General features: G+C 38.3%; 1 protein-coding gene and 1 pseudogene across 10 annotated transcripts in view; both read right to left on the bottom strand.

Moving 5' to 3' along the window:
• PLD1 (phospholipase D1) overlaps positions 1 to 13,534 on the bottom strand; it is a 274,854-nt gene that overhangs the window by 129,515 nt on the left and 131,805 nt on the right. For 5 of the 10 annotated variants that reach the window (XM_027541243.1, XM_027541220.1, XM_027541195.1 and 2 more), the window contains exons 13-16: positions 8,615 to 8,725; positions 6,344 to 6,544; positions 5,122 to 5,332; positions 4,415 to 4,528 (exon numbers count right to left, since the gene is read on the bottom strand). In XM_027541243.1, the coding sequence (XP_027397044.1) occupies positions 4,415 to 4,528; positions 5,122 to 5,332; positions 6,344 to 6,544; positions 8,615 to 8,725 (637 nt within the window). The remainder of the gene's footprint in view (positions 1 to 4,414; positions 4,529 to 5,121; positions 5,333 to 6,343; positions 6,545 to 8,614; positions 8,726 to 13,534) is intronic. The other 5 variants (XM_027541253.1, XM_027541235.1, XM_027541203.1 and 2 more) reach the window with 1 other exon arrangement.
• LOC113892423 lies at positions 10,347 to 12,346 on the bottom strand (annotated as a pseudogene).

Genomic DNA, 13,534 nt, shown 5'->3' with positions numbered 1-13,534 from the left:
TCCGTCCATGGGATTTCCTGGGCAAGAATACTGGAGTGGGCTGCCATTTCCTTCTCCAGGGGATCTTCCTGACCCAGGGATCAAACCAGGTCTCCTGCATTGCAGGCAGACGCTTTAACCTCTGAGCCACCAGGGAAGGAATACTCTGTTAGTATTTTATCTCAAACTGAATAATTAATCTCCAAAGAAAAATGTCTTGAAGTGCTAACAATGAACAAAACTATATAATATTAAAAATTAGAATTCTATTTATTTCTCCCAGTGATTTATTTTCCTTTTCTCTGAAACTGAAAGGCCAAGGTACTGATAGGGCTATTTGCTCACCTGTAGGCTCTTTATAGCAAGCATGGCACTTTATTAAAAAAAAAAAAACACTTAAAAAAGGGAATAAAGAGAAGATAAATGGAAGGTCAATTCCAAAGTAAAATTAAAAAGTATATATAAAATTTGTTTTCATCAGTTAAGAAACTTTGGGCTAAATGTTTATATATATACACATGTACTTGTTTAAAAATTAACTTTCATCTAATAATCTGTTTTGACAAGAAAAACAAAGTAAATTCATAATCTCAGAAAATGATCTTGGTGCTAATTGAATTCAGTCTGCTCATAATTCAAATTTGGTTTTGGTCATGGCCTACACCAGTGCAAATTAATCAGGGTCCTCCTCAGAACCAATGAAATATTAAGGTTAAGCAGAACCAGATCTTGCCAGTAGGATATTTCCCCCTGCTGAATCACTAAGGCACTGAGTTAGTAAAATATTTAATCCCAACACTTCTCTACTATTTAATAGACAATAAACTCTTTAAGAGAAAAAAATAAGTGTTACACAATGTTACCCACTCCATTGCATCCCTGAGAATGGAGATGAGAAATGACTTAACTTCCTATTCATTCTCCCTTATGATTAAATATCTGAGTGAAACACTTGCATCAGCTAAATGACAAGCATTATCTTCCCCATTAGCCATCTATTAAATCATGCTTAACAGGAGATCATCAGCAAACAATTACTGAATATAAAAAGAATAAAATTCAACCCTTTTAAAATGACTGTATGAAGGAAACAATGTGTTTGACATTCTCCCTCTTGCAACATAATTTTGAGAGGGAAAAAAAATCTTGAGGATGGCCGACTGATTGGATTAAAGTATATACTATAGAAATCTATCATAGTTACTAATCACATTTAAGATGAGCTGATTTTACTCCACTTTTTCCTACTTAGAACATCCAATGATCTTGTATGCACACTCTACTGATTTCTACACATCACCAGTAAGGTTCACTCGGAACCCCATTCAGTGCGGCCTTTTGCATTCAAGTGAAACATTGCAGAGAAGCTAACCCAGTTCATACTTTCAGGAAAGGAAGCTATAAACTCAAGCAAACATTCAGTTTCAAACTTATGATATGATGAAGAGTCACTCTATGCTTAATTTGGGTTTCTAGTCCCAGAATTAAGACAAGAAAGTTTAAGTCATTACATGATTTAAATGTAGAGCTGTGCTCTTTAAACTTCCTTTTCCATTAATAGTTGAACCTTACTTTTTTTCCCCAAAAACAAATTCACGTGGCAGTCCAATATATAAAACAATGTAAGTGGGATTCTTCTGGTTGAAGCAGGTAGCAATAAAGGTAGAAGGGGCCCGGGTCTTCAGTAGTATCCTCAAAGCTCCCTAAGAAACACCAGGATTTAAGGAACAGACTCGGTAAAGCACTGCTCCAGAATTCAACTATCCTTTGGCTTTGGTTTTTAAGTAAGTGAACTTTTTTTCATATTAAAAAGCTAAATTGGTAACTTAACATAGTTAATGGCAAGAGTCCTCTCGGTCCCCCACATCCCAGTGCATCAGCCCGTGCCGTCACCTCTACTTCAGGCTGGATTCAGTACCTGCCTGGTCACGATCTGCCACCCCTGTCTGCTCTGAAGAATAAGCTTGTAAAAAATGTTCGTCGGATCTTGTCTGGCTTTTGCTCAGGACCAGCTGATGACTTCCTTTTTCTACTCAAAGTATAAGGCAAAATTCTATAACCTACTACTCAACCCTGTCCAACTTTGCTGCTATCATTATCCCCAGCCCTCCCAACTTCAGCCATGCCTGGAAGTCACCTATCCCATCCTTTCTCACGGTCTACACTGGCTGGTCTCCCTCCCCAATCCTACTTCTTCTCTCCTTTTGGATCTTTGTCGAAAACTCATTTCAGTGGAAAAGCATTCTCTGACTCCCTCCTCATATAAAATAGTCACTCCTTCCCTCTGCCCTTTCTCTCTTCCCCTGCTCTATTATTCTGCGTGATAATTCATACCATCTGACACAGTGTTTGATGGTCTATTTCTATTTACAATTCCCATCCTCACTTTCCAACTAGATAACTGAGTTTCATTTGTGTTGTTCATCCCATCTCTAGTACCCAGAACAATGACTGACTTACTACAGGAGTTCAGTAAGTACTTATTTAATGAACAAATGAGTCATACACATTTAGTTTTGTACTGCACTTACAATTTTTAATGATTGTGCAATTCCATCAAGGGAATGGATTGCTCATTATGTTCTAGAACCATCCTCCATCTTCTCTTGGATATTTACAGTGTTTACTTTTCTTTCCCCCTCTCTCTCTCTCAAACAAACAAACAAAAAACACTGCACTGGATGTGTATCCAGTTTATTTAAGAGAGGATTTCCATCAACACCTAAAAACAACCATATTGCTGTCCCCAGCTCATGACTATGGGAATCACCCCCTCAGTCTATTACCAGCCTGAATTACTTAATATATTCTGCACTCAGCTTGCATCTTCCTTTCCACTTGCCTCCAATCCTGTTGTCAGCAATACTAACATTCAGTCCCCTCATTGCCCCATCTTAACTTCAGTCCTAACACAGCAAAGCCATATGCTGGAATTACAAAGCAATATCTGGACTATTTGTAACCCTTATCTTTAAAGTCTGCCCCTGCATTCACCCCTGACCTGGCTCTCTGGACTTCCCAGTGCCCTGTCTCAGGGCTCTGCCACTCTACAGAGCACAGGAGTTACTGTGAGCTCTCCCTGAATCCACAAAAGCATCGAGGGCTAGCTGTATGCTAAATAGACAAAATGTCTCCCCATATATACCCTTCTCCATATTTTAATGGTATCTCCATATTTTAATGGTATCATGAATGCAAATGAATTTAACAGTTATATTGGTGCTTTAGTTCACTATAAATAGTCAATCACTTTAAAAATTGCTGGGTCCCCAGGCTAAAGAATGCTGGAACCACTGCCCAAGGTCCAGCTTAGTGTTCAGGGTCATTAGCCCCTAACCGGAGAAGGCAATGGCACCCCACTCCAGTACTCTTGCCTAGAAAATCCCATGGACGGAGGAGCCTGGTGGGCTGTAGTACATGGGGTCGCTAAGAGTTGGATACGACTGAGCAACTTCACTTTCACTTTTCATTTTCATGCATTGGAGAAGGAAATGGCAACCCACTTCAGTGTTCTTGCCTGGAGAATCCCAGGGATGGGGGAGCCTGGTGGGCTGCCGTCTTTGGGGTTGTACAGAGTTGGACTGTACGACTGAAGCGACTTAGCAGCAGCAGCAGCAGCAGCAGCTCCTAATAGCCACAAGTGACTCACATCCAGCCCTGCTTTCTGGGCTCCATCTCAGTCATCTCCTAAACAGTACATAGAACTGTGGCCTTGAGGATTTAGCCAAAAGGTCCTGCTTCGGTCATCTGCATTTCTGCTAAATCACAAATCTGATTCATGACTTCTAGGAGGCTGAGAAAATGGAATTTCACTGGGCACGTCATTTATCATCTCTAAACCTTCATTTGTAAAAAGAAGATAACTCTATTATAACCAAGCTCCACAAGTGTTCCAGGCAGTGAGGGGCAGAGTCTGCACATGATAAAAGCTAGCTTACATTTTACTGTGGTTGCTATTTACTATGATGATTGTGTGTATGCATACTAAGTTGCTTCAGTGGTGTCCAGTTCTTTGCGACCCCATGGACTGTAGCCTGCCAGACCTCTCTGTCCATGGGATTCTCCAGGCAAGAATACTTGAGTGGGTTCCCAGACTCTCCTCTAGGGGATCTTCCCAACCCAAGGATCAAACCCGAATCTCCTATGTCTTCTGCATTGGCAGGCGGGTTCTTTACCACTAGAGCCACCTGGGATGCCCATTATTTGTCCTATATCTGATCTGTTGCCAAATCCCTCTTCATTCCCACCACATTTTAGGCCCTGATTAATTTATTCAAGTACCTCGTTCTTACAAAAGCTTATCAGATCATCATTTCTAATAATACGTGCAGGGTAAAAACTGTGAGAACAGAGAGGCAATCCAGAAATACAGTCACTCTGCTCATGCAGCAAAAGCTGAAGCCTATGGAGATCTGGCACTTCAAACATCACTTACCAATGTTAGGTCTAGTAAGCCCCTGCTCAGACTCACTGGAAGAGCGAAAGAGTTTCAAGTGGGGCTTTAAACCATGAATTAAATTCTGACGACTCCTACAGTGATTACAATAACCTGGAGAAAGTTGAGAGTTCTTTTTTTACAAAGATATATATATATATAAATATATACACACATATATGAAGTTTTCTAAACTGGAAAGCAGGTTCAATCATTTTTAAAAGTAGGCAAGGCTGTAAAATCAGTCACAAATTGTGTGCTACAGAAACTAGAGTTTTAAAGACAAATCTGAAAAGAATAGTAAATGTACAAGATGTAGAAAATCTGATGTTTGAGGACAAAAGCTTGATGTATTTCTGGACAAGAAGAGATATGCAATCTCTGCTATGACAAAATTATAAAGTACACCCAAGACTTTTCCTTCATAATTTGGCATTAGTTTAGAAATGCTTAGCCATTCTGTGACCATTAGAAGCATGAATTGTGCATGTTATGAGTACTGATGTGAATAAAACAATAAATCTCCTCTATAATGAGTCAAACAGAGCCCCAAAATGGTATGAGACTGAAGAGGATGATATAATGACTTTTAAGCATTGCTTGCTTTACTCCATTATAGGTATAATGGTTCTGCTAACAGGCGTCCCGTGTCTGGCTATGAAGGAATAGAGTCATCGGGATAAACTCCAGGGCAGACAATGACTTACTGGAGGCGCTGTCAATGCTGCTGATGCTGTCTGTGTCGTGCAGATGGTGTCTGTGCAGCTGCCTGTAGAGACTGAATTTGGAGAACTTGCTGGGCTTTTTTCCTTTCGGTTTTGAATTTGCATCATCAGGAGAGTTCAGGATGGGCAGATCTTTATCAGATTCATTTTTATCTCTGAGGCATAAGGATTCCATAGACTCTGTTGTTTCAGCCTGAGAAAATTATTAAAAAAAAAAAGAGAAATGAAAAGAAACTGCATAATATATGTTGCAATGTGGTCTTTTAATTCCAGTTTAAAGTTTACACGTGTTGCTGGCTCCCTAAAAGACACACAATGATGTGCATGAGGTCACCTGCAGGGCAGTGGGGGGATTCTTGTGAGCTGTTTAAAGACTTTCAAAGGGACACCAGGAAGTCCATTACAGTTCCTCTTTCACTGCATCAAATTCTTGCAATTTTATGCCAATTAACCTTTCAGTATCAGATATAATTACATGAGTTATATTCACTGTTGAGCTACTGAACTTCCTCCGATAAACATTAAGTAAGCGATGATTTTTCTGTCAATTATTTTCCCCATTACCTTTCCACTAAATCTCTATTTTCCCAGAAAAGTCACCAACATATACAGCAGAAAAATAAGATGGAGGCCATCAAATTTTTAATAAGTGTATTGATATTTTGGCAACCATCTGAGTTGAAATAATAAGTACACGAATATAGGTGTACAGAGATTTTGGCAGTTCTTGATTTGAAAGGTACGTTGAGGAGTTATTAACGTTCTGCTTTCAAACAGAATTTTCTAAATGTCTCCAGACTGACTTATCCTATTTTCATATGTCTGTAAGAAGGAAAAATTTCAAAAATCTTGGCAGCGACTTGTAATAAGGCTGCTTATTTGAAGTCCAATTGTGCTGCACATTTTTATGAACTTTTTTCCCCGAATAGGAATTAAATCTTTAATTTAAATGGAAACCCAAGGAACTGACTATGAGATAGCAAATGTTTTATCGAATCTATTTAGTTTTCTTACAAGAGCAGAAACTGAGACTAACAGACTCCGTAGGTGGTATCTGAAACCAGGTCTATGTTGGACTCAACTTAACTATCCAGGAACATGCCTCCTTTCATTCAACCCATCAGCCAACCAATCATGCTTTTAATACACACTTATACAAACTGTGTCCCTTTTATGCAGTTCCATAAAGATGAAATCTACTAACTGTGAGGGAACCCAGGGATGGTCCCCCGACGACGCGCTTCACGCTGCCCACATCCGTGAGTCTGTGTTCGTTGTCATCCCACCTCCCATAAGCCAGGTCAATCCCACCCACAAAGGCCACCGACTGGTCGATGATGACGAGTTTCTCATGATGAGCCCACAGGTATACGCTGGACGACACGTGATCCGGGTGCCTCATCACCTTGAGAGGAAAAAACCCACACATGTAGTATGCTTTCTAAAATGCCTTTCATACTATAATAAAACAGGTCTGTTTACACCCTCGAAGAGCATTTCCTACAATCCAAATACTAAAATGTGCTATCTATACATCGAAGAGAATCCCCAAACTTCTAATTTTATCCTCAGTATTTAGCAAAGGAAGATCCCTGGTTACTTTTTGAGACTCCCCTGCCCATTCTGGACCCCCCACACTTGTGGGGAGCTACCATTCAGCTTGAAATTTGGCCACATATTTCAATAAAAGTCAGCTCAGTGGGATAGCAGATTCCCTCCCCCCCACCAAAGGATTACATTGTATGTGGTATTACTTAAAAAACACTAAAACTTTTGAACCAGCATCTATCTCTGACAAAACTTTTACTAAGTGTATTGATATTTTAGCAGTCATTGAGTTGAAGTAGTAAGTATATGATATAGGGATATAGATGTTTTGGCAGCTCTTGATTTTAAAGGTACTTTGAGAAGTTATTAACCTCCTGCTTTCAAGTAGAATTCTCTCTAAATGATCCCAGACTGACCTATTTTTGTATGTCTTTAAGTAGAAACATACCAAAAACTTTGAAGACAATTTTACTGTTTAACAACATTTTTTTATTGTGGTGAAATACACATAATATGAAATTTATGGTTTTAATATTTTTTATGTGTACAGTGCAGTGGTATTAAGCATATTCATATTATACAACCATCTCCAGAACTTTTCATTCTGCAAAACTGAAACTCTATACTCATTAGACGATAAAGCCTCATTCCCTCTTCCCCTAAAACTCTGGCAACTACCATCTACTTTCTGTCTCTGTGAATTTGACTACTCTAGGTACCTCATGTAAAAGGAATCTATCTTTTTATGACTGGCTTATTTCACTTAGAATAATGTCTTCAAGGTTCATCCACATGATTTAAGATATGTCAGAATTTCCTCACTTTTTAAGACTGAATAATATTCTATTACATGTATATGCTAATTCATTAGTGAGAGTGTGATAGTAAAGTGTCCAACTATTATAGAACTGTTTATTTCATCCTTTGATTTTGTCCATGTTTACATAATATATTTTGATAGTCATTATTAGGTAATGCTTATATTTATAAAATGTAAATGCTTATATTTTGTTGCTGCACTGAAACTTTTATTAATATATAATATCCTTCTTTCTCTACTGTAAAATTTTTTGATTTAAAGTCTATTTTGACCCATATGAGTATAGTCATTTCTGCCTTTTTTTGGTTATTATTTACATGGACTATCTTCTTTTAATCAAGAAAAATGTACAATCATTATATACTTTAAGCCTACTGGAGATTTATTACTGTCTTGAAATATCTCAATAACTGGGCAATATTTACTGATAGGCTTCAGGTCCTTGGCAAAATATCAAATGGCTTTTTTCAAATTGTTTATCATGTTTATTCACATTAGGAGTACTTTCTACTAAGAGCTTTTAAGGAAAGCACTTTAAATCCTAAAGGAGCTCTTTTTGTGTCTATCAGTATTCAAGGGACACCCCAGGGAGCTCACATCTAAGAGGTTTCAGGATAACCTTAATGAAGAGTATGGATACTTGATAAGGCTCTTGAATATTAAAACAACTCTAGGAATAATGTTCTTGGCTAAATGATCAGGGTAAAAGAAGCAGAAATGAGAACTCTGATGATCCCATCAAAATCAGAAATATAAGAAAGTATGTGTGCTCAGTCATGTCTGACTCTTTGCAGCCCCACGGACTATAGCCCACCAGGCTCCTCTGTCCATGGAATTTTCCAGGCAAGAATAATGGAGTGGGTTGACATTTCCTACTCGAGGAGATCTTCCTGACCCAGGGATTGAACCCATGTCTCTTGCATCTCCTGCATTGGCAGGTGGATTCTTTACCACTAACGCCACCTGGGAAGCCCATAAAGTTCATAGTACTATTTACTCAAAATACATGAGGGAATCCCAAAGATGGCCACTGCTCAAAGCAAAACATATCTGAAAACTGTAGAATAATAAGGAAGAAACATTTTTTACGCAAGATGACCCAAATACCTTTATGTTGGGGTGTAGACGCATCAGAGTCCTCTTGCTGTATTCACTATTGATCCCAAGGGCAAGTTCCACCTCTTTGTAGAGCATAATGAAGATTCTTACCCCCTGTTGCTGTCACAAGAAAAAAACACAGGGAAAAATAAGAATTTCTGGAAGTATGATATGATTTTCTTTTTCTTCTTCCTTTCTGGGCATTGTATTTTCTAAAAATTTCTTCTATAAACAAGTATAATACAATATTTAATGAAAACTGCCACAGAAGGAGCTGAAATGTATGTGTAGATTAAGACACAAATATAAAAAATAAAAAGCTACCTCCTTTCCATTCTATGCATACTGAGTCAATATTTGACTAATTACAACCAGAATGTTGAAACTGCAACTTTAAATACTAAAAATGTCTGATAGTGTTACACCTTTGAACACCTCCAAACACTTGACATTAGAGGAAAGTTTTGATCTGATTCATTGTTACAGAATTAGGGTCTTCTTTTTGTTTTTATCATACCACAATGAGTTGAAATAACAGTGTGTTTTAAAACTCTGATGATAAAATCTGCTAAACATGCCTTAAATGTTTTGGGGGATATTTTCATAGATTTTTTCTTTACTAAAAATTATGTCAGTGGAAAAACATTTCTCAGTCTTCACAAATGAATGTGTTGGTTCACACTCTTCACCCATAATTAAATCATTAAGGCCTATTTCACCACTGAAATGACTTCTTCAGAAGTCAGCTTCTCTAACAATCAAAAACCCCTGAGTTTTAGCAGCAGCCCACAAATTAACATTGATCTGTCCCTAGACCTTGGACCTAAAGAAAAATAGACAAAGCCATTGTGAAGGTCATACTGAATCAAAAGTTACTCACAAACTTTAATATGCTATACAAATAATAGTTATCATTAATATTAACCATCAGAAAGAATGTCCAACAGCTGGTAGTATAGAAAAGTACCATTGTTTTTCTCTCTTAGTTCTGGGTAGTGACAAGGTCTTAGCTTATGGTTAATTTTGCTTGACACGTGAATGTTCTCCCCTCTCCTTGTCCTCTTATATGATTCCCCCATTAACATACAGCTCCTCCAGGAAACTCTATATTGTTTATCCTCATTTCTTAGATCATTTTTTTACTTTTTAGGTTTGCATCCTCAGTATTGCTGTGTAGTTTGCAACACAGAATTTGCATTTTATATACCCAGCAGCTCTGAAACCATTCTGGATTTCTGAAACCATATACAGGATACTGTAGCTACACATAGATATTTAATATCCTACAGATTTAAAGGCAAGAAGTTTTCCATAATCTTTTCTAGACTATTAGAGATGCCGGTGTATCTAATAAACTATAGTGATAAGTAATAATTTTGTTATAGTTTAAATATCAGTTCAGTTCAGTTCAGTTCATTTCAGTTGCTCAGTTGTGTCTGACTCTTTGCGACCCCATGAACCGCAGCATGCCAGGCCTCCCTGTCCATCACCAACTCCCGGAGTTCATCTAAACTCATGTGCATCAAGTCAGTGATGCCATCCAGCCATCTGATCCTCTGTCGTCCCCTTCTCCTCCTGCCCCCAATCCCTCCCAGCATCAGGGTCTTTTCCAGTGAGTCAACTCTTCGCATGAGGTGGCCAAAGTACTGGAGTTTCAGTCTCAGCATCAGTCCTTTCAATGAACACCCAGCACTGGTCTCCTTTAGGATGGACTGGTTGGATCTCCTTGTAGTCCAAGGGACTAGCAAGAGTCTTCTCCAGCACCACAGTTCAAAAGCATCAATTCTTAATCCATGGTAATTAGGCATTGTTAATAATGGACATTCGAGTCACAAATTTAAGAAGACTTACTGGATTGAACACATCAAATTTGTAACAACTGGACATTTTTGCAATGTTACAAAAATGTGAAAAAAACATAAGAGTTAACATTTTTAGTCTGCAAGATATAAAACCTTGGAGTAAACAAAACATGTTTACAATTCCCTAGTGTTGCTCTGCCAATACTAAGGAGCATATTTTAGCCCCTAAAATCCTTTAGAATAACACATCACTTCAAGATACTAACTTTGTCTTACTTGGTGTTAGTAATATCTGAAAAGTGTCATATTTCTGAAGGGATACACCTGATTTACATTCTGGACTGCATTAAGGAAATCTGAGTACTAGCAGAAGACCCATTCTTGCTCTGAAAAAAACAGGATTAAAATACATATGTCATTTTATTTCTCTGGTTAACAACTGGCTTTTGGAACTTGCTTATCATTTATTACATTATGAAACTATTATTGTAATCAAGTATGAAAGTACAGACTTGAGTAAAGAAATAAGGAAGTGAAAGGATTATTTCATTCAAGGCAGGAAGTGAACAGATTAATTTCCAATGATCTGGTCAGTGAATGCTCTAAATGAAAACTAGAACATTATTTTATTTTTCTCTTCTACTCTTCAGATTTACTTTTCTATTTAAATATTTTAGGATTCAGCAATGAATAACAGTTTAAAAAATAGCCTCCCACTGACCGATGAAATATAAAGTTTAAAACCCCCAATTTCAATCTAAATTAAAGAACATTACAGCCGACATCTCTCATCATGGTTCATTTGTTTTAAAATGGATGAAATTTTACTTCTTAGGCTTATGAGATTATTACTCATGAAGGACAGTAGTTGCAAATTAGGAACTGGAGTGAATCTTATAATTTTCCATTTATCTGCATAACGAATGGATTTTTTAAATAATAGAGATGCTGGCACTAATGGATTATAGTATTGATATTATCTTCCATCTACTAATACCTGACATTTTCTTCTTTATTGTGTCTTTTCTCATTGAAATAAATTAACCTATAGGAAATAGGATACAGACTTTTTTGTTTGTTTTTTGATGTCTGATTTTATATATTTGTTACTCTTAGAACATCTCATTTTTGACTGGACTCAGACTTGGAAGTAGAAGCTCTCAGGACAGCCTCCGTCTCTTGGCAATCTGTTCCTGCCGTTTTTCTTTGGCCTCCTTCATTCTCTTGGCCAAAAGTTTAGCATACTCTGCAGCCTCGTCTTTATTTTTCTTAGTACGCTGTTTCTTCAGAGCAATACGCCGGCGTTTGTGTTGCAGAACTCGTGGAGTCACGAGACGCTGAATCTTGGGTGCTTTAGTCCTAGGTTTCTTACCATCTTTGTTTAGGGGCTTTCGCACAACATATTGGCAGACATCATCTTCTTTAGAGAGATTGAAAAGTTTGCGGATTCTGCTAGCTCTTTCGGGACCCAGGCGACGAGGCACTGTAGTATCAGTGAGTCCAGGAATATCCTTCTCCCCTTTTTGCACGATGACCAAATTGAGAACACTCAGATTGGCATCCACAATGCAACCCCGTACAGATTTGCGCTCTCTCCATTCCTCCTTGGTCTGTAACAGGAATGCCCCTTACTCAGTAGCAGGCGAACTCGGCCATGGGTCAAGACACCCTGCTTCATGGGGAAACCCTGCTTATCGTTCCCGCCACTGATTCAGACCACATGACCCTTCCATTCTTCACCCAGAGCGTCAGCAGCAACTTCTGTGGCCATACGCTTCTCGTAGAAGGTTATGAAGTTTTCGTTCATCGTCCACTTCAATGAGCTTCTGGCAGCCAGTGGCCGGGAAAGAGATGTTCAGCTTCATTCTGAAGCGGCCGACAGCCTCCAAAGCGCCACGAAAAAGAGGATACAGGCTTTTAAGTCATCTTAGCTTAAATAGAAATGACTAATAAGGAAGTAATTAAATATAAAAAGTTCATTTTTATGTAGTTTGGTTTACAGTTGTTTACTTACACCACACCTACAATAAACAGTTGATTAGTGACAATATTCTTGTGATAATAAGGAAATAAATTCCTCTTCTTTTGGTCAAGGCATTACAAATTATCATAAACGCTCAACTATAAAGGGCAAAGCAAAATATATCCCCTGGGAATGAAGGCATTTGTTGGGTCCTAATAGTGCAGACTGGAGAAGGCAATGGCAGCCCACTCCAGTACTCTTGCCTGGAAAATCCCATGGAAGGAGGAGCCTGGTAGGCTGCAGTCCATGGGGTTGCTAAGAGTCAGACAGGACTCAGCGACTTTACTTTCACTTTTTACTTTCATGCGTTGGAGAGGGAGGTGGCAAGCCACTCCAGCGTTCTTGCCTGGAGAATCCCAGGGACGGGGAAGCTTGGTGGGCTGCCGTCTATGGGGTCGCACAGAGTTGGACACGACTGAAGCGACTAAGCAGCAGCAGCAGCAATAGTGCAGACTAATACAAAATATGGGAATATTTGCACACAGTGGAAGCCAAATCAGAAACAAAAGGACTGATGTTAATTCTGTAATTAAAAAAAAAACACTTTTGAAGAATCTGATGTTTTACCAAAGCCTTTTAGTGACTCTAGGGGAAATTACCCTTTGCTCAGAAGAAAAGTGTTAATAGGGTAAGTGGGAAAACAGATGGCCCTGGACTTGACTGTGTTTCTTACATTTCTATATTATGTTTCTCATCTTTGCTGAAGTCAGCTAACCCAAGGATTCCACACAGTAAACTTTATGACACCTGACTTTAGAAAGATAAAATTCTAACCTCTTTTCTAATTCATTTTTAATCAAGTAGAACAGATAACATACTATAAACAGTATGAACTTTTAGGTGCTTTACACATACAAATGCATATGAAGAAAATGAAAAATAAAAAATGTTTATAGTTGAAATCAAGAGACTTTGTTTCTGAGCCAGCTTTTTCTCTGATTGTTCAAAGCACAGTGGTCAAAATATTTTCTAAATATAGTAAAGTTGGTTCACTGCCTAAAGACAGCTTAGCTAACACATCCCCCAGAATAATCACTAATTTTATCACCTGTCAAGGACTTCCCTGGGGAGCAGCACGGCAGGGATGGATGGTTTGTAATATTT

The sequence above is a fragment of the Bos indicus x Bos taurus genome, chromosome 1 (genome assembly GCF_003369695.1).
Source record: "Bos indicus x Bos taurus breed Angus x Brahman F1 hybrid chromosome 1, Bos_hybrid_MaternalHap_v2.0, whole genome shotgun sequence".
In the NCBI taxonomy this organism is placed as follows: domain Eukaryota; kingdom Metazoa; phylum Chordata; class Mammalia; order Artiodactyla; family Bovidae; genus Bos; species Bos indicus x Bos taurus.
The sequence above is the reverse complement of the archived record's forward strand: the minus strand, read 5'-3'. Positions and strand labels throughout refer to the sequence as shown.